General features: G+C 43.3%; 2 protein-coding genes across 3 annotated transcripts; both read left to right on the forward strand.

The window, feature by feature from the left end:
- Positions 1-274: 274 nt before the first annotated feature.
- Positions 275-3,223, forward strand: LOC124042739. Of its 2 annotated transcripts, none has more exons than XM_046360842.1 (5): positions 275-385; positions 887-906; positions 1,036-1,150; positions 1,334-1,504; positions 2,059-3,223. In XM_046360842.1, the coding sequence occupies exons 1-5, from the start codon at positions 383-385 to the stop codon at positions 2,275-2,277; spliced, it is 528 nt and encodes a 175-aa protein (XP_046216798.1). In that variant the 5' UTR covers positions 275-382; the 3' UTR covers positions 2,278-3,223. The 2 variants fall into 2 exon arrangements, 1 of the variants encoding a protein (XP_046216798.1); XR_006840196.1 differs by lacking the exon at positions 275-385 and adding an exon at positions 406-613.
- A 21,237-nt stretch (positions 3,224-24,460) lies between these two features.
- On the forward strand, positions 24,461-26,742 carry LOC124042740. Its single transcript, XM_046360843.1, has 6 exons — positions 24,461-24,621; positions 24,973-25,019; positions 25,201-25,256; positions 25,609-25,994; positions 26,207-26,348; positions 26,524-26,742. The coding sequence occupies exons 2-6, from the start codon at positions 25,015-25,017 to the stop codon at positions 26,595-26,597; spliced, it is 663 nt and encodes a 220-aa protein (XP_046216799.1). The 5' UTR covers positions 24,461-24,621; positions 24,973-25,014; the 3' UTR covers positions 26,598-26,742.
- The last annotated feature ends 241 nt before the right edge of the window (positions 26,743-26,983 follow it).

Here is a 26,983-nt window from a genome sequence, read left to right on the forward strand (position 1 = left end):
ACACTGCTGTTTAAAAAAATGCTCAACAGTTTAGTTTCCCTTGTGTATCAAGAATGGTGCACCACCCAAATGACATCCAGCCAACTTGACACAATTGGGTAATTAAGGTGTCCTTCATTTTTTGTACACTCAGTGAAGTTATTTAATAGAGCTGTTTCTCAAACAACATTAACTTAATTATAGGAATTTGTTGTAAGAACAGTAAAATCAAGTCTTGATTAGGCAATAGGACGAAAGGCATAACCATCAATCTAATATGAAAAGTCGGCACTTAAAGTCAGCACACATCTAATTCTTGAATTCTTACTGTAAATCACGTGATGGTGACTAAACGACTGTTTGGCTGTTGAGTTTCATTTTCATCTTTGCAACTTCCTCAAAAATGGTGAGTAGCTTTTTTTGCACCGTCTGTTGAGAAGAAAAATAGGCCTAAAAGGCAAAAATGAACAATTGAACACACTATCTTGTATCTATCTATCGATTTAGCCAAAACAACTCGAAATCCATTCAAGACTTTTGACGCGCAGGAACGTGCGCACATAAAAGGCTATAAGGAAACCAAATTTCATTTCAGAATTGGTTAAAATTATGTTATGATCAGGGTTTAGATAAGGTAAGTGTCAGTATTATGTTTTGTTAAGTCGTTTTGCAGGTCAGAAGTGTCCTAATAGCCTCTGTCCCCGTGCGCAGACACGTCTATGCAAATATTAGGTGTTGTCTACTATATTTTCTCAGTCCTCTTAAAAACATAGCTATTTCAGTAAATAATTTGGCTAATTTGAAATTAATATGAACCTTCTAATGAGTTTTCATATCAGCAGTATCAGTTTATTGTATAGGTCAAGTGCTCTATTTAATGGTTATGACGTCATCTTTCTCATGACAGGACGCTGAACAACAGACGAAGTAAGCCTTAACATATTCACCATTAACATGAACTCTTCTTTTGATATTTCAATATATTAAATAATTGCACACTTATTTATTTAATAAAAATCTTGTTCTGTCATAACTGACAAAAAATATATATTTTAGGGCAGAAGAACTTCTATTGGCTGAAGCAAGTTTTAGGACAAATGCCTTCAGAATCATCAATATAATGATTGAACTATGCAGAAATAACCCTGGCAGTAAGGTGCATGTGGATGAGGTATGTATGCATTTGAAGGTGTCATTGGATAGTTTATCTTCTTTTCCTGCATAAAACGACCTCAAAAAATATGAATAAAGGGATGGATGGATGGATAGAGTCATCCAGAAATTAGGGTTATGCATCCAAAGAGACAATCATTTAATTTGTACATCTCATAGCAAACCTGTGTTTGTCTCTAAGATTCTCCACAGCATCTTCTTCTTAGGTTTATTTCGTAAACCCCAACAATGCACCCCCAACGATATCCTTGGTGAATTTATGCCTAAAGTGCAGGAGACTTTCCCGAGACCATTTGTGAATTACACAAGTAAACTGCCAAAACGGACTCCGTTCTCCTCTGTGCTGGATATGGTAAGTGTTGTGTGGATGAATGCTTTTTAATATTATACCGTATTAATTCAACTGAGAAAGGACAAACCTTCAATGACTTCAATGCTATATGCAGCAGCAATGTCATATTTGTTTGGACCAGACAGCATCAGATAGATGGCATACCAGTAGAGAGACAGAGGGGCGCTGTTTTACTCGCTTGGATGCTTTCTCCTGTGCGATACTGTACATTTAGCATCTTGCGAATTGACAGAAAATTCTGAAACACAGAGAGAAGTCTGGCTTCCTTTGGTATCCATGAATACACGCCACGGCCCACAAGGGGCATTCCTATCCTATGATGTCTACCGTTTGTAGAAAAAAGGTGGACAGTATATTGCGGAGAAACTTTTGTAAAGTATTCACAAAAACGTGTGTGACCTGCTCTAACATAATATATTGATCTGCTCCTATCTGTATATATTTGTGTAAATCATGCTGTGAATAGTTCAATAAGGTTTCTCTGCAATATACAGGCCACCCTTTTTTTCTTTTTGGGGATTTTACCTGACCTGTCTTTTGACATCTACTCACAGGTGGTCTCCTCGCTTGGACCAGACATAGAGATCAATATACTGGTGGAGAGACTGCAGGAAATCGCCAATCGCATGTCAGAACCCAATAGTAAATACAAGTTCACCTCCTCAACCATCTGTGTCTCTCAAAGGAGGATGTTCAAGGAAGTTACTATGGAGCGTCCATGTCCTGCAATGGGAAGCAAGAAGGACAGATCATGGTTGCTGTGTCCTGTCTGAGTACCTGGCACTGCGGTGTATCCAATGCTGTGATGACATACGACCCAAAAACCATGATGAAGAGAGAGAACTTTGACCACACCTTCAATCTACCAACACATTTCAGGTGCCAGGCTTTCAATCTGAGTACTGGGGCCGAGATGAAACCTTGCAAATCATGTCATAATCTGTTTGGCCTTGAGACAAGTGAAGTTAAGATATGGCCCTACGGGAACTGCGCCGAGGCAGAGAGCTTGAGTAAACTGTTCGATGGAAATGGATTTGATGCTATTGGAGTAGTAGATGACGAGGTGCGAAGGCAGGTGATACAGTCGGTAAGATCTGACCTGCAAATAAAACTCAGGTCTATTAGATATGAATGGGATGGTGACTATTACATTCCACTGTAGATTGTCAAAGATGATGGTGAAGCACATCCATACACACACAATCACTTACATACTTCACACACACTTATAAACACTCTTACTGCAACACACTGAGATCCAAAACATGAAACATATAATCATAGCTTGGTGCGGGGCTAGCAACATGTGATTTGTGGCTGACAGTTAGCGTTGAAACATTGCCAAAGCAGTGAACCACTATGTGCATGTAGTATACAGTATAACTGCTAGGCTACAGCTATCGGCTCTTATCAATGACATCTGTGAGGTAGATGGTTCTTTTAGAAGGGGACCGTTGTTTAGAGTACCTCATGGAGATACCTGAAATTGAATTTAATATTCTAGTCTAGACACAGCATTTAACATATATATATTTTTAAAGATGATTTTAATTGGGATTTTAAACTTTATTTCTGTATACTCTAGTTATTAATGTACATTTTACTAATCTGTAACAAATTACTAATACTGTAAACGTTGGTGTGAATTCATGTCTGGGTTGATTTCTAGCTATGTGAGGAATTCATCTAATAAAGGAACTTACATTGTAACCATTGTAATGTAGCCTATGTTGTCATTTGTATGTGTGACAGAGAGATTTTCAGTGCTTACTGTTCTTAGTTTGCAAACGGAAGGGTGAAGAGAGTTGAAATAGCAGAACAAAAAAACAGGATGCTGAAAAGTGAAGTGCAAGTATTAATGGTATTGTGTATTGCGTATATTGAAGTGAATATACTGTATGTGTGTGGGAAGAGACATGTCCTAGGATTAATAAAAACATAAGGTTAACAACCTGCACGAATAAATTGCTATTACTTATGTGACACATGGATATGGAAAGACCAAGGACTTTATTTTCGGCTGCCGCTGAGGTGCAAGTGTCAAACGCACTGTAGTTTGCTATTTTATCAAGTAAAAACTGGCGCACTGGCATTTTCCACCCTTTTCGCCAGGTTTGGCAATTTTCCTCCCTCAGTCTCCCCCTATTCTGCTCCTCCATCTCTACCTCTCCCTCCTTTCTTCTCCCCTCTCTACCCTCATACTCCCTCCCTCTCTCCCTCTTCCTCCATCTCTCCACCTCTCACTTTCTCCCTCCGTAACTCCTCCCCCGTGTCAAAGAACAGTCAGAAATAATTATAGTTTGTATAAAGAACTGAAGTTGAGGGTCTGTTAGACCCTTTTTACTTTCTCTATTTGTATGTTCTCCTTTCCCTCTCTCTTGATCTTGAGGTAGAGAACATATAATGGGACTCCAGCTGATTGGAGACGCATAGTCACACACTCATACACACGGTGCTCAAACTCAGTTTCTATTCCAAAAAAAGGATTGAGCCCGTACCATGCCTCAGTGATGGCAAACACAAAGCTCAATGTGTCTGTGTCTGCCTCTGTTGTGGCATCATAGGAAAGGGAATTTCCCGTTGAAGTAGAGGGAGAGTGCTGATTGACTGAGCTATCTGGGTGCTCACCAATGGAGTTATGCCATTGGCCATTTGCCATTGGCATATACGGCGCAGTCTGAAAAACTCTTTTTAATGGCTCAAGATGGAAGCTGTCCCCCTGTAATAGAGTATTTCTGTCTGTTTCTTTTCTATACAGAGTTGTAAACGGGGTTCCATTTGATTTCTCAATCCACATATTGAGGTAATGAACACGTTGAGTGTCACATTCAACAGTGAATTTGAGATTGGGGTCAATGTAATACAATAATATATGCCATTTAGCAGACGCTTTTATCCAAAGCGACTTACAGTCATGTGTGCATACATTCTACGTATGGGTGGTCCCGGGGATCGAACCCACTACCCTGGCGTTACAAGCGCCATGCTCTACCAACTGAGCTACTGAGCTACTACTGAGCTACTACTCATTGAGTAGTGCCATAAAATCTGACAGCTCTTTTTCAGTTCTTTCCCATATGCAAAAAATGTCGTCAATATATCGATACAGCTTCAGGACTTTATTCAAAAATGGATTTTTGTTTTCATTATTAACAAAACGTTCTTCACAAAGACCTGCATAAAAGTTAGCATAACTCGGAGCGAATGTGGAACCCATGGATGTTCCATTCGTTTGGAGGTAGTATTCATCATCAAACCTAAAATAGTTATACGTCAAAACATATTCGGCTCTAGAATGAAGTTTGTTGGTGGATATTCATTGGTATCTCTGTCTCCCAAATAGTGTGCTAGTGCTGCCAGCCCCCCCACATGGGGAATGCTGGTATACAGACTCTCGACATCTAATGTGACCAAAATAGTCTTCTTTTAAACCCGCTATTGGTGAGATCTTGGTTATGAAGTCTATAGAGTCTTTTACATATGATAGCAATGCTTACACATGAGTTTTAATAAAAGAGTACAAAGTTTGACAATGGTTCTAGCATTGAGCCTATTCCTGCAACCACTGTCTGCCTGGATAATTGCCTTGTTGTTTTTTAGGTTTGTGTAATTTTGGTCAAATGTACAGGCATGAACGTATGGCACATTTGCAGCAAACATATTCATATTCAGGTTTTGATATAAGGTGGTTTAATAGGGCTCCAGATTAGAGCATATTTCCCTTTGGAACACCTGTGTGGGATCAACACTCAGTTTTCTATAGAAACGTTCATTACTGAGTTGTCTCTGAATTTCTTTATATTTTTCATAGTCTAAACAACCTCTGCACCCCCTTTGTCTGCAGGTTTAATAACCAAATATTCATCTTTCATTAATTCCTTAAGTGCCTGTTCTTCTGTTCTAGTGAGTACTTCTGAATATGGTTCGTTTGTCTCATATATACTGACATGGGATTCTTGTTCGACTAACCTACAACGGGTATTAATCGAGGAGTTGTTAACCATGGGCCACACAAGCTCACAGAATGGGACCGCTGAAGTGCATAGAAATCATCTGTCCTCACTACCGAGCTCCAAACTGCCTTTGGAAGCAACGTCAGCATAATAACTGTTTGTCGGGAGCTTCATGAACTCTACCTGCCCCAATTAATAGTGCCAACTGTACATTTTGGTGGAGGAGGAATAATGGTCTGGATCTGTTTTTCATGGGTTGGGCTAGGCCCCTTAGTTCCATTAAAGGGGTATCTTAAGTCTACAGCATACAATGACATTCTAGACGATTCTGTGCTTCGAACTCTGTGGCAACAGTTTGGGGAAGGCCCTTTCCTGTTTCAGCATGACAATGCCCAAAGCGAGGTCCATGCAAAAATGGAGACCTGACTTCAACCCCATCGAACATCTTTGGAATGAATTGGAACGCTGACTGCGAGCCAGGCCTTATTGGCCAACATCAGTGCCTGACCTCACTAATGCTGTCATGGCTGAATGGAAGCAAGTCCCCACAGCAAGGTTCTGACATCTCGTGGAAAGTCTTTCCAGAAGAGTGGCGGCTGTTATAGCAGCAAAGGTGGGGACCAACTCCCTATTAATGCCAATGATTTTTGAATGAGATGTTTGACTTGCAGGTGTCCACTTACTTCTTGTTGTGTAGCTATTAGCAAAGTCACTGTCAAGGGGGGCAGAATGGGATTCAATCAAAATCATTTATTGCAGGATTAATTATGTTAGTAACCAAATATCAACAGTCTGCTAAAGCTCCTTTGACACGATGCTCTTATTTGTCACCCTGCCAGCCTTCTTGTTTGCCTCCCTGCCAGCAGACTCTGTTTCTCAACCCTCAGCCTCTCTGAAAGACTCTGACAGACTGTCTCCACAGCCAGTAACGTATGTGTGAAACAGTGGACAGGCAGACCAGCCCTGAAAAGCATGGTGCTGAGGTCGTCGTTTTAGGTAGGTTTTTGATGCATATTTACTTGTAAATTTAAATTGAATTGTTATCCAATATAATTAGGGGTTAAACAGCGAAGCTGGGTGAAATCCTATTGTATTTGTTGGCATTCATTATGGCTTCAAGCAACAAAGCTGGTGAAACCCTATTGTATTTCTTCTGGTTCATTATTCAAATACTGGTTCTTCTTACGAGCAAAATTAACAGACAAATTCCTGTGAGATGGCAAGGCCGCCAGTAGTTGACACCCTGTCATGCAATGCTTTGCCAATTGGCCACAAGGTGGCACTAATAATAGGCGATTTGAAATTGCAAACTTTGAAAGGTCACGCAGAGACCTAGAGCAGGGATGGGCAACTTTGATGGGGTTGGGGGTCAAAATAAATCTGAACTCATCATGAGGGTCCACAGTTGCTCGCAGGTCTGCATACACACATCCATACCCACACCCACATAGCAAGCAAAACATTTTCATGGTCCTCTCTTGATAGTGGATAAAATTGTACGTTTTACAGTTAATTTCATGCAGTTCTACTCATTTTGCCATGGGGCGGCGAGGAACATTTGCTGTTTTACAGCTAACTTCCTGCAATTCTACACATTTTGCCATAGGGTGGAGAGAAATGTTTACAATTTTTTAATGATATTTGAGTGACACTGAGTAACAAAGTCAAAGGGTGCCTCCCGGCCGGTAATTCACCTATGATAACAAGTTTAGATAGCTAGCCGCTAAACTAACTTAGCAATCTAAAAAATGTTAGCTGACATGGGACTAACTATCAGTGGCTATCATAACAAGAAAAAACTTCTGATGCACAGCCAAATTTCGAAATTGCGTCTTGTGTATTCTACTATTTTAACTCGCAACAATAAATTGAGATGCTTTTCCTACACTGCAGTCCAACTCATCCCAAACCATCTCAATTTGGTTGAGGTTGGGTGATTGTGGAGGCAAGATCATCTGATGCAGCACTCCATCACTCTCCTTTGTCAAATAGCCCTTAAACATCCTGGAGGTGTGTTTTGGGTCATTGCCCTGTTGAAAAACAAATGCTAGTCCCATATGGCGAACCAGATGGGATGGCTTATCTCTGCAGATTTCTGTGATAGCCATGCAGTTTAATTGTGCCTTGAATTCTAAATAAATCACTGACAGTGTCACCAGCAAAGCACCAACATACCTCCTCTATGCTTCATGATGGGAACCACACATGCGGAGATCATCCGTTCACCTACTCACAAAGACACAGTGGTTAGAACCAAAAATCTATAATTTGGACTCCTTAGACCAAAGGACAGATTTCCACCGGTCTAATGTCCATTGCTCGTGTTTCTTGGCCTAAGAAAGTCTCTTCTTATTATTGGTGTCCTTTAGCAGTGGTTCCTTTTCAGCAATTCGACCATGAAGGCCTGATTCACGTCTCCTCTGAACATTTGATGTTGAGATGTCTGTTATTTGAACTCTGTGAAGCATTTATTTGGGCTGCAATTTCTGAAGCTGATGGTTTTTGCGACTGCACTTGAAGAAACTTTAAAAGTTCTTGAAATGTTCCTGATTGACTGAGTTTCATATGTTAAAGTAATGATGGACTGTCGTTTCTCTGCTTATTTGAGCTGTTCTTGCCATAATATTTTTTACCAAATAGGGCTTCTGTATTAACACTTTTTTTTGGTTACTACATGATTCCATATGTTATTTCATAGTTTTGATGTCTTCACGATGATTCTACAATGTAAAAATAAAGTAAAACCTTTGAATGAGTAGGTATGTCCAAACTTTCGACTGGTTCTGTAAATAGTAATTACACTACCAAAGATATGTGGACACCTGATCGTCGAGCATCTCATTCCAAAATCATGGGCATTAATATGGAGTTGGGTCCCCCCTTTGCTGCTATAACAGCCCCCAGTCTTCTGGGATGGCTTTCTACTAGATGTTGGAATATTGCTGTGGGGACTTGCTTCCATTCAGTCACAAGCATTAGTGAGGTCGGACTCTGATGTTGGGCGATTAGGCCTAGCTCGCGGTCTGCGTTCCAATTCATCCCAAAAGTGTTCAATGGGGTTGATGTCACGGCTCTGTGCAGGCCAGTCAAGTTCTTCCACACCGATCTCAACAAACGATTCCTGCATGGACCTCACTTTGTACACAGGGGCATTGTCATGCTGAACCAAGAAGGGGCCTTCCCCAAACTGTTTCCACAAAGTTGGAAGCACAGAATCGTCTAGAATGTCATTATGCTGTAGCTTTAAGATTTCCCTTCACTGGAACTAAGGGACCTAGCACGAACCATGAAAAGCAGCCCCAGACCATTATTCAAACCACCAAACTTTACAGTTGGCACTATTCATTGAGGCAGGTAGCGTTCTCCTGGCTTTCCCAAAACCAGATTTGTCCGACGGACTGCCAGATGGTGAAGCGTAATTAATTCATAAGATCAACCATGATGGCTTTTCCACCATTTTGAACTTTGTGAAAAGCATCTAAATTACATCTCCTCCGGAACCACAGGGCTGATCTGAATGGCACGACAATGGGCCTCAGGATTTTGTCATAGTATCTCTGTGCATTCAAATTGCATTCATAAAATGCGTTCATTGTCCATAGCTTATGCCTGTCGGCCCATACCATAACCCCACCGCCACCATAGGGCACTCTGTTCACAATGTTGACATCAGCAAACCGCTCGTCCACACAACGCCATACACGTGGTCTGCAGTTGTGAGACAGGTTGGACGTGCTGCCGAATTCTCTAAAACAACGTTGGAGGTGGCTTATGGTAGAGAAATTAACATTAAATAATCAGCATGCCAATTCCACACTCCTTCAAAACTTGATACATCTGTGGCATTGTGTTGTGGCACAACTGCTCATTTTAGAGGCCTTTTATTGTCTCCAGCACAAGGTGCACCTGTGTAATGATCATGCTGTTTAATCAACTTCTTGATATGCCACACCTTTCAGGTGGATGGATTATCTTGGTAAAGGAGAAATGTTCACATACCTGTTTGTGAGCAAATTTGTGCACAAAATGAGAGAAATAAGCTTTTTGTGCCTATGGAACATTTCTGGGATCTTTTATTTCAGCTCATGAAACATGGGACTAACACTTTGCATGTTGCGTTTTATATATTTTTCAACGTATAGCACTTGATCTGTTACTCAGTGTTGAAATTGAACGTTTTGTGAAATTGTGATTCCTAGGATTTGTGTGTGGTGTCAATCTGACTCATTTTTGTAACTACTTCTTTTGTTCCTGTTATTCAAAGGTGCTGTCAGGTGAAACTTTCACACCCAAAGCTACTGATGGAGAGATGGAGAAGTTTGTCATAAGGTTGCTGCAGCTTGCACCAGACCTAGACGGAGGCAGAAAGGAGAGGACTAAACACAGCCAGGAGAGTGTGGATAGACCCAGAGACGGATGTATTTACATACATTTTAAAGGATAAATGCCAACACTTTGTACATTATCTGGAAATAATGGACTACTTGGTAATGCCTGAGTTTATTAGCTCCAGATAATGTATAGAGCGGAGGCGTTTATCCCGCTTATACCAGGGTTGCCAAAGAAACAAGCACACATTTACCAGTAAAAATGTTTTCAATTATATTTGAATAAGTAAATTCATCCTTTCATCCTTTCACTAAATCTGGTTGTTAGTTCTATCAATTAGGTTGCTAGAGAAGCGGGCTGGTCGTTCATTCTCTTTGTTTGATTGCTAAGCTGGTTGGCAATGTTCTTATCCTTTGCTTGCTAGCTAGCCAACTACGTCTAACAAAGTCACTGTTTGAATGTTAAATGACGAGACAGAGGCATTGATGCAAGTAACCAGTCTTGTTCAGTACATGACAACACATCCGGGTATCTCAAGCACCCCGGTAAAACACAAGAGTTGCAGTAATGAACATTTACCAACAGATGGCATCACTGTGCCATCTTACACCCATAACATCTTCCATTTCATAAAATAGGACAGGAGGTGTCAATTCACTAACAAAGCAAACCTAGTAACAATTTCCAACATGAACAGTTTAGTAATGTTTTTGTTTTTTCTTTTTTTCAGGTAACAACAACACATTTTGATATTCTCTTCACTTTTATCTCCGTCAACAATCCCTGATGGGAAACCTACATATTAAGTATTTTTGGTGGCTGGGACAGACGCCCGCAGCGTGAAGAGACAGGGGGCTTGTCTGCGAGGACTGCGGGTTCCCGCACAGGCGTGTCACCTGAATGTCTAAGGGGAGAATTGATAGGCGAGGGAGCGGCCGACCTGTGATCCCCTGGCTCTTCGCCCAGTGCCTCAGGCCCCATGTGACTTGCTGGGATTCTGTCTTTTGTCATGCGACCCCTTTGACCATCAGGGTTCTGAGTAGGTGCTGGCTCAGCAATCCGAAGGTCAACCCTGTTACGACGGTACAGTGATCCATTCACTTCGACCAAGTAGGAGCATGGTGCCACTTTCTGTACACAGGATCCGAGTCTCCAGAGGCCTGTCCGGTCCCCTGGTAGTAGCTTCATTCGCACCGTTTCACCCACCCTGAGCTCAGGTAAGTCTTTTGCTGATTTGTCGTAGATGAACTTGGAGACCTGTCTTCTGTGACGTAGCTTCACCAGCACGTCTGTCACCACACATGGCTCCAGGAGAGTGCTGGCTACTGGCAGAGCTGCTTTTAAGCGCCGTGCCATGAGGCGCTGTGCCGGGCTGCTGTCCATGCCTTCTGTCGGGGTATTGCGCCACTGCAGGATTGCTTTCCAGGCATCTTTGCCCTCTCGCAGAGCCTTTTTGCAGAGGTTCTTTGCGATTTTTACAGCGGACTCCGCCTTCCCATTAGCTTTTGGGTGTCGTGGTGATGAAGTGACGTGCTCGAATTCCCATCCTGTAGCAAATTTTCGGAACTCAACTCCGGAGAATTGGGGTCCATTGTCTGAAATTACCCTATCTGGCTGGCCATAGCGGGCAAACTGAGCCTTGCAGCGTTTGATCGTTGTCTCTGCTGAGAGGTCGGGGAGGAGGTCGATCTCCCAAAAGTCTGAGTAATGATTGACTACCAGCAGAAAGTCTTTGCCACTGTGCTGGAAGAGATCTAGACTTACTATCTGCCAGGGACACATCGGTAGCTCGTGGGACATCATCATCTCTCTCTGTTGCTCAATGGCATATTCATTGCAGATTGTGCATTTACTGACATAGTCTTTGATTTCACTCTGCATTCCTGGCCAATACAGTGTGTCACATGCTTGTCTGTAACAGGCCTCACCTCCTATGTGACTTGAGTGCACGCGTGCCAACATCTCAGGGCGCAGAGACCGGGGAATAACGACTCTCTGACGCTTGAATATTACTCCGTTTTGAACACTGAGCTCCTCTTTGACTGGCCAATATTCTCTGACGGCTAAAGCAGTTTCTTCCCTGCAGTCGGGCCAGCCCATCAGAATCACAGACCTCAATGCCTGGAGTTGCCCGTCCCTGTCTGTGTGCTGTCTGATTTGTATAAGGCGCTGGTCCGTAACATTAAGGTAGTCAGCCTGGTTGATGTGTTCAACATCCACTTGCTCTGTTTGTAAGCTGCACACTGCGTGTTGGTCATGCATGGAGCGTGTGTGAGTGCCTGATGCAGTAGCCCTGCTGAGCGTGTCACTCACATACATCTCTGGCCCTGGCTTATACACCACCTTGAGGTTGTAGTTTTGTAGGGCCAGTAGCATGCTCTGCAGTCGTTTTGGGGCATTCAGGAGAGGCTTGCTGAATATAGCAATAAGGGGCTTGTGATCTGTCTCTGCAGTAATATTGTCGCTCCCGTACAGGTAGTGGTGGAAGCGTTGGCATGCAAACACAATGCTGAGGCAGTCCTTCTCTATCTGGGCATAGTTCTGCTCTGTTGGGGTGAGTGCCCTAGAGGCGAATGCCATAGGCTGGCCCTCCTGCATGAGGCAATAGCCAAGTCCATACTGGTTTGAGTCACTCTGAATCGTGACAGGTTTTGACACATTGTAGTATCGCAGTACAGGTGTCTGGGTGACCAGTTGTTTTATTTCCCTCACCGCTGCGTCATGTTTTGGGAGCCAATGCCAGATGGTGTCCTTGTCCATGAGCCTCCTCAGTGGCTCACACACTTCAGAGAGCCGCGGTAGGAATTTGGCCAGGTAGGTGACGGATCCGACAAAGCGCTGCACTCCCTTCACGTCAGATGGGTGGGGCATTTCCAAGACAGCCTTCACTTTTTCAGGATCCACCTTCAATCTGGTGGAGGACAAGATGTGCCCATGAAAGCGGACCTCTGGCACTTTAAACTGAAGCTTTTTCATGCTTAGCCTTAGCTTGACCAGTCTGCATCTGACCATCAGGGCCAGCAGCTTGGCGTCATGGTCACATTCTGCCTCCTCATCACTGTCCCCACAGCCCACTACGAGGATGGCATCTGCTATGGGTTCCACGCCACTGAGTCCCATCAACAGCTCATGCTGTTTTCGCTGATACACCTCTGGAGCCACGGAGACACCAAACGGAAGCTTCAACCACCTCTTCCTGCCCCAGGGTGTCCAAAAGTTGGTCATGTAGCTGCTGGGCTCGTCGATCTTGCACTGCAGGAAGGCATCTCTGGCATCCACGAGCGTGAAGACTCTGGCCTTTGGGAGCTTGTAAAGAACATCCTCCAACGTGGGCATAGTGTAATGTGAACGTCGCAGAGCCCGGTTGAGGTGTTTAGGATCAAAGCATATCCGTAGCTTGTCTGGTTTCTTGACGATAACCATATTACTTATCCAGTCCGTGGGCTCGGTGACGGATATGATGTGGCCATCTGCTTCGTATTTGTCAAGCTGAGCCTTCGTAGCTGCTTTCATGGCCACTGGTACATTGCGGGGTGCACACTGGACAGGCTGGCTGCGGCGTCCAACTCAAAGTGGACTTCCCCAGGAACCGACTCGACCGGTGCGTTGAAGACATCATGGTACTTGCTTAGGAGTGTCTCCTTGCTCAGGGGCCCAGCCTGGACTTTGTCTATAATGTTAACTTCTTGCGTCGAGCCAACCCGGATCCGGGATCATGACTACAGCCTCAAGACCATTACCATAACGCAACGTTAACTATTCATGAAAATCGCAAATAAAATGAAATCAATATGCTAGCTCTCATGCTTAGACTTTTGTTAACAACACTGTCATCTCAGATTTTCAAAAATATGCTTCTCTATCATAGCAAAACTAGCATTTAGCGTTAGCATTTAGCATTAGCATTTAGCGTTAGCATCACCAGGCAACATTTTCACAAAAACCAGCAAAAACATTCAATAAATCATTTACCTTTGAAGAACTTCGTGTGTTTTCAATGAGGAGACTCTCAGTTAGATAGCAAATGTTCCGTTTTTCCTGAAAGATTTTTTGTGCAGGAGAAATCGGTCCGTTTGGTGCGTCACGTTTGGCTACCAAAAAAAAAACGAAAATTCAGTTATCCAAACGCCAAACTTTTTCCAAATGAACTCCATAATATCGACTGAAACATGGCAAACGTTGTTTAGAACCAATCCTCAAGGTGTTTTTCATATATCTCTTCAATGATGTTTCGTTCCTGGAAGTGTGCTTCTCCCTCTGTTATCGCATGGTAAAATGATTGCCACTGGGAATTACGCACCAACTTAGACAAAGGACACCGGACGGACCCCTGGCAAATGTAGTCTCTTATGGCCAATCTTTCAATGATATGCCTACAAATACGTCACAATGCTGCAGACATCTTGGACGAACGGCAGAGAGCATAAGCTCGTTCACAGCACATTCACAGCCATATAAGGAGATGATAGTAAAACAGAGCTTCAGAAATTCAGCTCATTTCCTGTTTGAGGTTATATCTTGGTTTCGCCTGTAGCATCATTTCTAGGGCACTCACAGATAATATCTTTGCAGTTTTGAAAACGTCAGAGTTTTTTCTTTCCAAAGCTCCCAATTATATGCATAGTCGAGCGTCTTTTCGTGACAAAATATTGCGCTTAAAACGGGAACGTTTTTTTATCCAATAATGACATAGCGCCCCCATAGGTTGAAGAGGTTAAGATTAGCTGGGATGGTGAAGTTAATAAGTCCAAGGCGCTCGCATGTAGAACCTGACAGTAATGGCTGTTGACTAGCCTCAACTATTTCAAACTCAAGGGTGTATTTCTGGCCACGTAAAACACACTCTGTCACAAACAGGCCTAAAGAGGTCATGAACTGGCCTGAATACACTTTCAGCTTGGTGCTACTCTGTGTGAGTTTGTCTCTGGGCGCGAGCCTCCTTTTGTCTTTAAGGCTCATAACATTGCATGTGGCCCCTGAATCTAGCTGGCATTGCTGTGGTTTATTATTAAGTAGCAGAGTGACAAACCACTTTTGTCCTTTTGCCCTCACTGCCCCTATGCACTCGCTAGCATATACATCCTCTGCGCTGCCGTTCCCTTCAGCTGTGTTTGTTTCTATGGAGTGCACTTTACCCTCCTTTCTCTTGCTTTTCATGCAGACCCTTGCGAAGTGATTAGCTGTACCACAGGATTTGCATATTTTTCCATAGGCTGGGCAGTGTTCTTTTCCTCGTCCATGAGAAATGCCACAATATCGGCATGTATTGGGGTTGTCTACTGCAGAGTTGGCTGTAGTATTAGCAATAGCTGTGGCAAAGGGGAATTTCTTTACTGGCTGCCTGAATGTAGCATTGACATTGTCCGTATTGTAACGGTTTTGACTTGAGGTTATTATTTATAGGGGTGCCAGGTAGGTTGTGCCTACCAGAGAAAACATTAGTTTCTCCTTTTAGTTTGGGTGGGAATGAGTCCCATCTGGTCCGTCAAGTCTACACCAATACAAAGGACTTATGTAAAAGTCAGGATGGAAATAAACTTTTCATAAACCCTTAAAACATTGAAAAGAACTTCAAAAACAATTATATTCTGTTGCGTGGGTTGTATTAGCAACAACAATGATTACACACATATATAATAATATCACAATGAGTTCTGGCTCCTCCAGAAATGTCCTGTACCTCGGGCCTAAAAAGAGTCCTGCCCGGTAAAGGAGTTCAGTGAACTCAAGTGACTTTTGTCACGCGATGTTTGTCCGTTCGTTCCGTGTAGCGTAAACCCCGTATTAAACATACAATCAATATAACAATTACTTTACCACAGAACCTTAAAGCGGATCAACACTTAATTAAGTCCTCAACTACCACTAACTACACAAATCACAGTATACATCACATCCAAACAAATGAAATACCGTATACAAAAAGGTGGTGGTCAGTCAGACAATCCAATCTGCCAATAGATCTCCAGCGGAGAAAGGCCACGAAGAACGGAGAGGTGTAGTCCAGGGACGCAAAGAGTGGATCCGATCCTGGGTAAACTCTCTTAGGCTACAAAACACACGTTTAACGGCAACAAAACAAACGGAATAGAGAAGCTTCGGAACTGAGGGTTGAACACATCCTCATGCACGTCTCCATCACAACCCCACTTTTGCGCAGCTGATCCTGGCTATTTAATTGGGAATTAAAGGGAAAGCGCCCTATTGGAAGGAGCTGCACTGAGACGGTTCAGAAAAATTCAGGGCCGTCACACACCCCCTCCCCTGGAAAAAGCCGACCATTGCCCTGGAAGGCAAATCTTGGTCGGGGAAACCGAGAAAGGTCTCCTCATCGCTTTCCTCTACAAAAATATTCATTACTTTTTGGAGCTCACGCTCCTCAGCTGAGGGGTCACAGGCCTTAAGGTGCGAGACTTCTGGGTCTGGGAATCCGAGAAAAGTCTCCTCACTTTCCTCTTCAAAGATATCCAGGACCTTGCGGCGCTCAATCGCCTCCATTTCCTCAGCCGAGGGGTAACAGGCCTTAAGGCGTGAGACATGAACAACGCGCATATCTTCACCTGTGTCCTCTTTCACCACTCGGTAGTTCAAAGGGCCCATCTGCTCCACAATCCTATATGGTCCTTGCCATTTAGGAGCGAGCTTGGCCGAGAAGAATTGTTCAGCTTTCGAGTAAGGATGAGAGCGAAGCCACACCCGATCACGAAGCTGGAACTGCATGTCTCGTCTGTTCTTATCATAATTTCTCTTCTGCTTGAGTCGAGCCTGGATCATGTTCTTTGAGACAAGAGCTCTCAAGTCATGGAGATGGCCTACCTGGTCATAGCAAGCAGCATCTGGAGTAAGCTGCTGGGGCTGTAGCACCATATCCAAGGGTCCTCTGAGAGGACGACTTAGGTTCAGCTCTGCAGGTGTGACTCCAGTGGACTCTTGCACAGCAGAATTCAGGGCAAATCGAAACTCATGAAGGTGCTTGTCCCAGTGTTTGTGCTGGGTCCCTACATAGGAAGCAATCATTGTCTTCAAGGTTCGATTTACTCTCTCAGTGAGATTGGTCTGTGGGTGATAGGCCGTGGTCAACTTCTGCCTCAGGTTCCATCTTTGGCAGGTCTCCTCAAAGAGATCAGAGACAAATTGGGAACCTCGATCAGACAGGATGTAATCAGGCACTCCCCAGCGAGTCAGGATCTCTTTCGTAAGGATGTTAGAGACGGTCCTTGCTGTGGCCTGACGCAGGGAAAAGAGTTCCACCCACTTTGAATAGTAATCAACAAAAACAAGTATGTACACATTCTGATTGGAGCTTCTAGGAAATGGACCCATCAAATCCACTCCTAACATTTCCCAAGGTCGGGTAACCACCGTTTGCTGCAACTTGCCAGCAGGCTTTCTACCTTCTGGTTTGTACATTTGACAAACCTGACAATTTCGGATGTGTGACTTCACATCCATGCTCAGATGTGGCCAGTAGAGTAACGCTTGCAACCGCTTGTAGGTTTTGAACCTGCCCAAATGACCAGCTAATGGGTCTTCATGGAAATGTTGAAGCAGTTGTAGGCGTAGAGTGTCTGGTATGTACATTTGGTAGAGTGTTCTGTGAGGTAGTTGTACGACTCGGTAGACTTTATCTTCAATGATGGTCAGCTTTGTGGTAGGATTGACCATCTTTTCTCCATCTTCCAGGATAGTCTGGTACAAAGCCTGTACTTCTGGATCATCCTGTTGAGCTTTCCATATTGCCTCATCAGAGATGGGAAAGTCTGTTTTGGGCGAGTCTCGACTGCTTGACAGGACAGTAGCACATGTAAGATCAGGGCCACCGTTATCACAAGTAGGAGCTCTGGACAAGGCATCTGGAACAGTGTTGTATTTTCCTTTCCTGTATTCCACTGCAAATGTGAACTCTTGCAACCGTAGAGCCCATCTTATGAGTCTGGTGCTTGGTTTGTTGGTCTTGAACACCCACACAAGGGAGGAATGGTCAGTGACCACAGTGAAGTGTCTTCCCTCCAAGTAGTACCTCCACTTTTCCAAAGCCCAGACCACTGCAAGGCACTCTTGCTCTGTTGTGGAGTAGTTCCGTTCTGCTCCATTCAATGTCCGACTGGCGAACGCTAGCACTTCTTCAGTGCCAAGTCCAGTCTGTTGGACTAGGACAGCACCAAGTCCAACATCACTTGCATCAGTGTAAACAACAAAAGGGCAATCAAAGTTGGGATGACCTAAAATGGGAGGTGTGACGAGATGTCGTTTCAGGGTTTCAAAGGAAGTCTGGCACTCTGCCGTCCATTGGAATTTCGCTCCTTTTCGCTTCATCGCGTTGAGGGGTTCTGCCACCTGGGAGAAGTTCGACACAAACCGATGGTACCATCCAGCCATACCAAGGAACCGTTGAAGGGCCTTGAGTGTGGTTGGCACAGGGAAGTCTTGTACAGCCTTTGTCTTTTCAGGATCCACATGAATGCCGTCGAAAGACACAATATGGCCAAGGAACTTCAGGGAGGTTTGGCAGAAGTTGCTCTTCTTCATATTCAAGGTCAGACCAGCTTCTCGTAGCTTGTCCAACACTGCTTGAAGATCTTGAAAGTGTCTTTCTCTGTTCTGAGAGTAGATAATTATATCGTCCAGGTAGACAAAACAGATCTTCCCTTTGAGCTCACCTAACGCAATCTCCATGAGTCTTTGGAAAGTGGCAGGGGCATTCTTTAATCCAAAGGGCATCACCTTAAAGGAAAACAAGCCCTCAGCACAGACAAAAGCAGTCTTGTCCTTGCTTTCCTGGTCCATCTCAACCTGCCAATAACCACTATTGAGGTCAAGGGTAGTGAACACAACAGCGCCAGACAATGACTCCAGGATCTCATGGATGGTAGGAAGAGGATAGGCATCAGTCTGAGAAACATTGTTGGTCTTCCTATAGTCCACACAAAATCTAAGACCACCAGTCTTTTTTGGGATGAGGACAACAGGAGCAGCCCAGGGAGAGGAGGAACGGTCTATTATATCTTGTGCTAACATATCATTTATGAGTCCCTTTTGGATGATTAGCTTCGCTGGGGACAAACGATATGGCTTTTGCTTGATCGGCATTTCCTGTGTAAGGAATATTTTGTGCTTCAGGAGCCCGGTGCGTCCTAGCTTTGAAGTACATACATCAGCATTATTCTGCAGCTGTTCCAACAGCCGTAACTCCTCTGGCTGTTCCAGCTGAGCTCTTCTCACAGCCTGTAAAAGGAGATCGTCAGAAGGATTATCAAGGGTTAGTGGTACCGGAGCAACGGCAGAGAAGAGTGCCACATTTGAACCCCAATCATGTAACTTTTTAGCTTCTGATTGGTGCGGTATTAACTGAAAGGATGGGGATGTCGATGGGGGCGTAGGCAGTGACTCTTGGGGTTTCAGCTCTGGTTAAAGCACCCAGAGAAGGATGGTCATTGCTGCGAAGAGAGTTAGGTGTGTTGGCCTGTTGTGATTTGTGGTTTCTGGAAGGGTTTACTTGATACGGTCTTGGACATGTAGCTGAAGAATGTCCCTTTTGGCTACATCTCCAACAAAACATGAGAGAGGTCTTGGCTGGAGACTCTGGCTGTTGTTGATGGTCTGTCTTGGGCAACTGTTTGGGTGTCTGTTTCTTTCTCTGGTCATATTGCTGTTGGCATTCTCTGTCCTTCTCAAACTGCTGTCCCAAGCGAACCAGTCCATCGACAGTGATGACTGTAGCATTGCCTTGTCTTGGCTGTTCAGAGGTGCCAGCTTGGCCCTCAGTGGTCTGAACTGAAGTGGACACCAGGGAAACTCTGTGTAAGGAGTTGTGCCTAATGGAGGCCATGTCCACAGACACGTCATCCAACATTTTAACACAATTAGAGAACTCTGTCTGCAAGTGGTCTACAGTGTTAACCATGGGAGAAAAAACAGAATTAACGTCCTTGAGGACCTCAGTGTGGTGATGTTGCAGGCGCCATTGGAGAGTGGCAGTGAGTTGGTTTCGTTGGTAGTCAAACTGCCTGTCCATGGCACCAGTCATTTCCCGTCTTCCACTCTCACTGAGCTCTGTCAGCATGTGGGTTAGAGTGCTCAGTGAGTTTCTGAATTCCATGGCACTCTGTTGTTGCTCTTCCCTCAGACATTTGAAATTATGGTGGATAAGAGTTTGGAGATGTTGTTGAGTCCGACGAATATCAAGGATGTCACCTTGAAGTTGTAAGACTACAACCTCTGGAGATAAACCAGACAATGGAGGAAGGTTGGGTGTCAGAGGGAGGGCTAGCTCAGTACTTCCACACAGATCCATGTCAATAAATGAGTAACTGGTTAGACCTCCTGTGGCCTGTGGCTCAGGCCGGGCATTCAGATTCCCAGGGCTCTGGCCCTAAGCAAGTCCATTATCTCCATTCACATTATGATTTGCGTTGTCAGCTTGATGGTCAGAATGGCCCTGTGTATTCCCATTGACAGGTATGACATGGATGAGCACATTATCTTGGGGTGAATCCATTGTTTTAATTCCACACAAAATATTTGCTTTGGTTAGTTCTCAATGTTGAGCTGTCCCATCTGGGGTGCCATTTTTTATGTAACGGTTTTGACTTGAGGTTATTATTTATAGGGGTGCCAGGTAGGTTGTGCCTACCAGAGAAAACATTAGTTTCTCCTTTTAGTTTGGGTGGGAATGAGTCCCATCTGGTCCGTCAAGTCTACACCAATACAAAGGACGTATGTAAAAGTCAGGATGGAAATAAACTTTTCATAAACCCTTAAAACATTGAAAAGAACTTCAAAAACAATTATATTCTGTTGCGTGGGTTGTATTAGCAACAACAATGATTACACACATATATAATAATATCACAATGAGTTCTGGCTCCTCCAGAAATGTCCTGTACCTCGGGCCTAAAAAGAGTCCTGCCCGGTAAAGGAGTTCAGTGAACTCAAGTGACTTTTGTCACGCGATGTTTGTCCGTTCGTTCCGTGTAGCGTAAACCCCGTATTAAACATACAATCAATATAACAATTACTTTACCACAGAACCTTAAAGCGGATCAACACTTAATTAAGTCCTCAACTACCACTAACTACACAAATCACAGTATACATCACATCCAAACAAATGAAATACCGTATACAAAAAGGTGGTGGTCAGTCAGACAATCCAATCTGCCAATAGATCTCCAGCGGAGAAAGGCCACGAAGAACGGAGAGGTGTAGTCCAGGGACGCAAAGAGTGGATCCGATCCTGGGTAAACTCTCTTAGGCTACAAAACACACGTTTAACGGCAACAAAACAAACGGAATAGAGAAGCTTCGGAACTGAGGGTTGAACACATCCTCATGCACGTCTCCATCACAACCCCACTTTTGCGCAGCTGATACTGGCTATTTAATTGGGAATTAAAGGGAAAGCGCCCTATTGGAAGGAGCTGCACTGAGACGGTTCAGAAAAATTCAGGGCCCACAGTATGTTGCCTTTTCTAGCTCCATGGACCTCATCCGTATATCAGTAAGCTCTGCTGCACGGCATGTCTCCACTGCCAAGGCCAGCGTCAGGTCAGGTGCCCTCATCAGTTATGCCAAGCACAATCGTATCTCTGATCAGTTAATCTCTTAAAGCACCATAGTCACATGTAGCTGCCTTTTCCCTTAACCTAGTGACAAAGCTGTCAATGGACTCCCTGTCCTCCTATTTGCAATGACCGAAAACATAACGCTCGTAGATGACGTCCTTTGCTGGCGTAAAGTAATGTTCAAGAGCATCAAGAATAGCTATAGCGTTACCTTGCTGTGCTGCTGTTAGGTTCAGTTTGTGTTTGTATACGTGTAGGCATTCAGTTCCCATTATAGTCCTTAAAGTGGCAGCCACTACCTCATCTTCCTTTTCCAGAAGTCCCGTTGCTAGCGCATAGTCCTCCCATTCACTTCTAAACGTATCCCAGTACGTGCTCCAATCCCCGCGGAGCTTCATAACCGCTGGAGAGGGAATGTTCGCTGCCATGTCTAACCGGTGCTAACAACACTGAAGCTAACTAGCAAACTCACTCTAGCTTAAGGCCAATTCCGGGCGAAATTTTACACAAATAAGCATTTGTTTGTAAACCAGAGCATGTGACTCTAATTTGCGGAAAGCATGGTTAGTTATCCGACTCTGACACCAAGTTTGAATGTTAAATGACGAGACAGTGGCATTGATGCGAGTAACCAGTCTTGTTCAGTACATGACAACACATCCGGGTATCTCAAGCACCCCGGTAAAACACAAGAGTTGCAGAAATGAACATTTACCAACAGATGGCATCACTGTGCCAGTCACTCAACAGATGGAATAACATCAAAGTGTGCCTCCTGTGTGGCGCAGTGGTTAAGGATTCTGTACTGCGCACTAGAGACTCTGGGTTCACACGTAACCGACCGACTGGGAGGTCCGTGGGGCGATGCACAATTGGCATAGCGTCGTCCGAGTTGGGGAGGGTTTGTCCGGTAGGGATATCCTTGTCTCATCGCACACCAGCGACTCCTGTGGCGGGCCGGGTGCAGTGCATGCTAACCAAGGTTGCCAGGTGCATGATGTTTCCTCCGACACATTGGTGCGGCTGGCTTCCGGGTTGGATGTGCGCTATGTTAAGAAGCACTGTGGCTTGGTTGGGTTGTGTATTGGAGGATGCATGACTTTCAACCTTAGTCTTTCCGGAGCCCGTATGGGAGTTGTAGCGATGAGACAAGTAGCTACTAACAATTGGACACCATGAAAAGGGGGGTAAAAAAAAGAATAACATCAAAGTAGCTGAATTTGCTGTTTTCTAGTGATGTTTATTTGGATTTATCCATTCATCCATCTATACATGTTGAGGGATGATAGTGTTTCCTTCCAGTTCTCTGCTGCCAATGACTGGAACGAATTGCAAAAATCTGAAGCCTTATCTCCCTCTCTAACTTTAAGCATCAGCTGTCTGAGCAGGTCTGGCCGGGTCGCAGTTGTAAATGAGAACTTGTTCTCAACTGGCCTGGTTAAATAAAGGTGAAATACAATTGTTTTTTAAAGTCAATTTCATCTAGTCTTAAAATGAAAAAATGTATTTTATGTTGTTCATAGTTCGTTTAATAGCTACAGTATTACTACCTACATTTTAATATAATATTGAGTGGATTTTTGACATTGCTGGGAATATTCTGGTCCTAAAATTGCACGGATCCGGCTGCCAGACCCGGGCCAGCAGTTTGTGATGTTTGTGTTTGTGCTACTTCGGGAGTAATCAGTATCAAGCATCAAACACTGCATCACAAATGACACCCTATTTCCTATATACAGTAGTTCACTACTTATGACCAGACCCCTATGGGCCCATATGACTGGAATAGAGCAGTCTTCAGCATCAGTTAAGACAACACCTGTTTGTGTTTGCCACCAGAGAAGCTAGCATGAGTGTTTAGCATCAGTATTTGGAGTTGAGTGTCTGAGTGTGACCAACCGTTTGAATGCAATTATTCTGCATACTAGACAATGATGTTAGCCCCCTGAACAAAAACCAAGGTATTTGTTTAGTCAGTTTCAGCATCATTCCTGTACTGCGCTATTTGTGAGGCTTTTTATAGGCTAGCAAACTGAATGGAGCTTTTACTATTGCTGAACTATATCTGAGTGAACAGTTCTTAGTCTACTTTTTAGGGGCACTTCTTAATGTGTAATTCATCGCTGCTCTTCTGATGCAGTGCTCCCTTTGAAAAAGAGACTTTAGTCTCAGTGGAGCTACCTGCTTAAATAATGGTAAATAAAAGATGAGGACATAGAGTCTATCAGACTGAGAGATCCTTGATATAATTGAATAAATCCTATGGCTACATTTGGGGCCAGGGGTTATACAATGGGCATCTTCTAGTCGCTATCTGTTCTTACCATGATATATTTTGTTATATTCATTTTACCCATAAACTTAATATGTTGTGCACCTGACTGCCCCCTCTTTTCTTGATTGTGTGCATTAGAATTATCCCCAGGTTATAGGAAATTGTGGCATCTGGATAAGAGCGTCTGCTAAATTACTTAAATGTAAATGTAAATGTAAACGTTTTGTTATTGTTGTATTTACCACTAGAATGTTTGGGTGGTGCTCTCCAGTGGCAGAGATTATGATATTTATAGTAGGCCTACTGTGCAAATGGTTGACACTAGCTGCTGCCCCCATATGGACAGCTTAGGATCATTTAGGTGGCAGGTTAGGATCATTAACGTGGCTGGTTATGATCGTTTACATGGTAGGTTATGAGAATTAGGTTAGGAAAAGGGTTAGGGTTAAATAAAATGCTGGTCGTACAGTAGTTGTACTCTCCCTAGTCACAAACACCCTTCATTGTTCAAACCATAGAGAGTGATTATAGGCACAGAGTTTCTAAACCCAGAGTCGCAACATCGCAAGACTTCTGGAATCTCTTGCGAAGCAGACTAAGTAGACCAGGCCGGGGTTTGAGTTATTCATTTTCTCGAAATCTAAAGTCACAACCTAAATTCGAGCCAATTGAGAATTTAAACATGTTATTACTCCAACTTCGTGACAGTGACAAACTGACACGTTTTTGTTTTCGTCAAAAACGACTTACTACTGTAGGAGTGCCTTTGCTTTGACTGCCTCCACTTGCGCAGTTAAGCGGAAACTCAACCGGATGCGTCACACTTGTACATCCTGTGAATAATCTGGCTCATCTGTGACGTTATGTTTACTTCAAACGCGGAAAAGCAAACAGAAGAAATTGCACAGCGGTCCGTTCTCTCTTCGTATCTACAGAGTGAGGATATAAGCATCTTACATGCCAATTCACGACATTTCTTCACAATAATAGTGGCAGGTAAGCTTAATTAAATTGGTGAAATAAATTATGATTGCGTATGTTGGTTGCATTTCAAGTTGTTTTTGTGCTCAATAGTTTCACTTTCACTTTTGATAGCTTTAGTCTTTTTATGTCTGAATGTTTTAGAACATTTCTTTCAAACCTTTTCTTTTAGTAGATCTAATTATATCAAATATTGTTTTACCTTTTATGTTACATGAAACGAGCAGTTGAACAAGCTGTCAGACAATAATAGCAGTTGAAAGCTGCGTTTTGTCGTGTCCAAACGTTATTCAACATGAGAGATGCTCCTCTAATGGTGACTGTCCATGCGTCCTGTCTTTATATTCTGTTTCCTTCCTAATTTAGAAAACGTCAACTGCCCTTGACCAGGCTACAGCACATACAGAGATGGCGTAAGGGATTTCTTAAATTGAGCAGACTCACTAAAATATATCTAGTTAGTGTGTTGTAATGACACTGCAATAAATCATGTGTGGTGGGGTTGATGTCATTAAAGAGCTGTACACACAAATCCAGTGTTAATGTAATAAAAACTCATGACAGTTTGTTTCTGTTGGTCTATATCCCATACAGATCTGCAGGCTATCAGGACATTAAGGACCATTTCATAAAATGTGGAGAAACACAAGGTACCTATTGATTTGTTGACTTGATCATACCTTGGCTTTGGTCACTCAACAGTTTGTGATAATATGGTAGCTCAATAGCAGTTGGTTAGCCTACAGCAGCAGCTTTTGTCACCAGTAATATTATTGTAAGCCACAGCATTTAAAATAGATTTTAAGAAACATGTTTTGGTCAGAGTTTTAACCCTAATGAAGAAATATTGACCAAAACGTTGCCTTTAAGATCTATTTAACGTTGTGGAGCATAGACCTAGCATACAATAATATGTTAGGCTAAAACAAAAACCTGCATATATTCTACACCTGCTCTTCAGTAATTTAGTTTGACACTTTTGTTTAACAATATCTTCAACAGATGCAAGGAAATACCTACAAAAGTTGTCTGATGCAGTGTCCAAACATCGTCATGCTAGTATTGCTCTCAAGAAGCCAAAGGGATCAGAGTGGAAGATTGCGGGCCTGGATGACACGTCCTACAAAGGAGAAGAGGAAATTAAGGAGTGGCAGAACTTCTACCTACCAGACAGTGTGAAGATGGAGGTGTTAGGAGCTGTGGAAAACCTCCCCTACCCGACAGAGAGTGGCCAGCTGGTCATAATGCTGTGTGAGGACCTTCAGGTGTATGCTTATGACGGAGAGGAGATGCACCTGGTCGCTCTGAGCCTGGAGGAAGTCTTTGTCTCTGGGCTTCAGTATCCTGGCATCAAGTCCTTCTACAGAGGGGAGTGCTTTAAGGACATGGTGAGAATCAATCTGTAGTGAATCAAACAGTTGTTATAGCTGGTAAAATGTAGTGATTCAAGTAGAGTAACATTTATCATTATTTATTTGGTATAGTTTTGTTAATATTGATATTGATAATGGATCAGGTGCATTTACAAATCTTGAGGAGTGATCATGCTTGATATCTAACACTTATGTTGTGCTGTTTTGCGTTGCATTCCGTTGTGTAGACTAAAGAAGACTGGGCCAAGGTAAGACAGGGCAAAGTGGGGAGGAGACTTGAAAAGGAGCACCAGGATTTACTGAGACAAGCCAAACCCAGCTTCCTGAGTTGTCTTGACTCCATCAAAGGAGCAAGCCACACAGTCACAGGTGGGCAGGTTTAATGTGTAGCACACAGACAGCTCATTATTGGTGTGCCCATCCAATGTGATCAATGATGATAAAAGTTAACATAGATATACTGTTATAGTAATTGCTGTTTAGATAGAAAAGTTGCAATTTTTGGATTTACTCCTTAACAAGCACCTTTGCCCTTCCCTCACAGGTGCCTGTAGCTATCACAAACCAGTGGAACCTCCAACAGTACTTGATGGACTTCTTACGGTTGAAATCCTGTGAACGGGATCCAAATTCAAACAAATCTCATAATTAAAATTCCTCAAACATACAAGTATTATACACCATTTTAAAGATACACTTGTTGTTAATCCCACCACAGTATCCGATTTCAAAAAGGCTTTACGACGAAAGCATACCATGCGATTATGTTAGGTGAGTGACTAGTCACAAAAAACAGCCATTTTTCAAGCCAAAGAGAAGAGTCACAAAAAGCAGACATAAAGATAAAATTAATCACTAACCGTTGATCCCCCCCCCCCAAAAAAAGAAAAGAAATATGCCGTCTGTAGCCTGCACTCTTAATAGCGTTTGGAGATTACGTGATATGTTTTTAATATGCCAGGTAGGCTACATCGTTTGTAAAGCGGATTGTGCTTAATTTTACG

The sequence above is a fragment of the Oncorhynchus gorbuscha genome, linkage group LG09 (genome assembly GCF_021184085.1).
Source record: "Oncorhynchus gorbuscha isolate QuinsamMale2020 ecotype Even-year linkage group LG09, OgorEven_v1.0, whole genome shotgun sequence".
Lineage (NCBI taxonomy): Eukaryota > Metazoa > Chordata > Actinopteri > Salmoniformes > Salmonidae > Oncorhynchus > Oncorhynchus gorbuscha.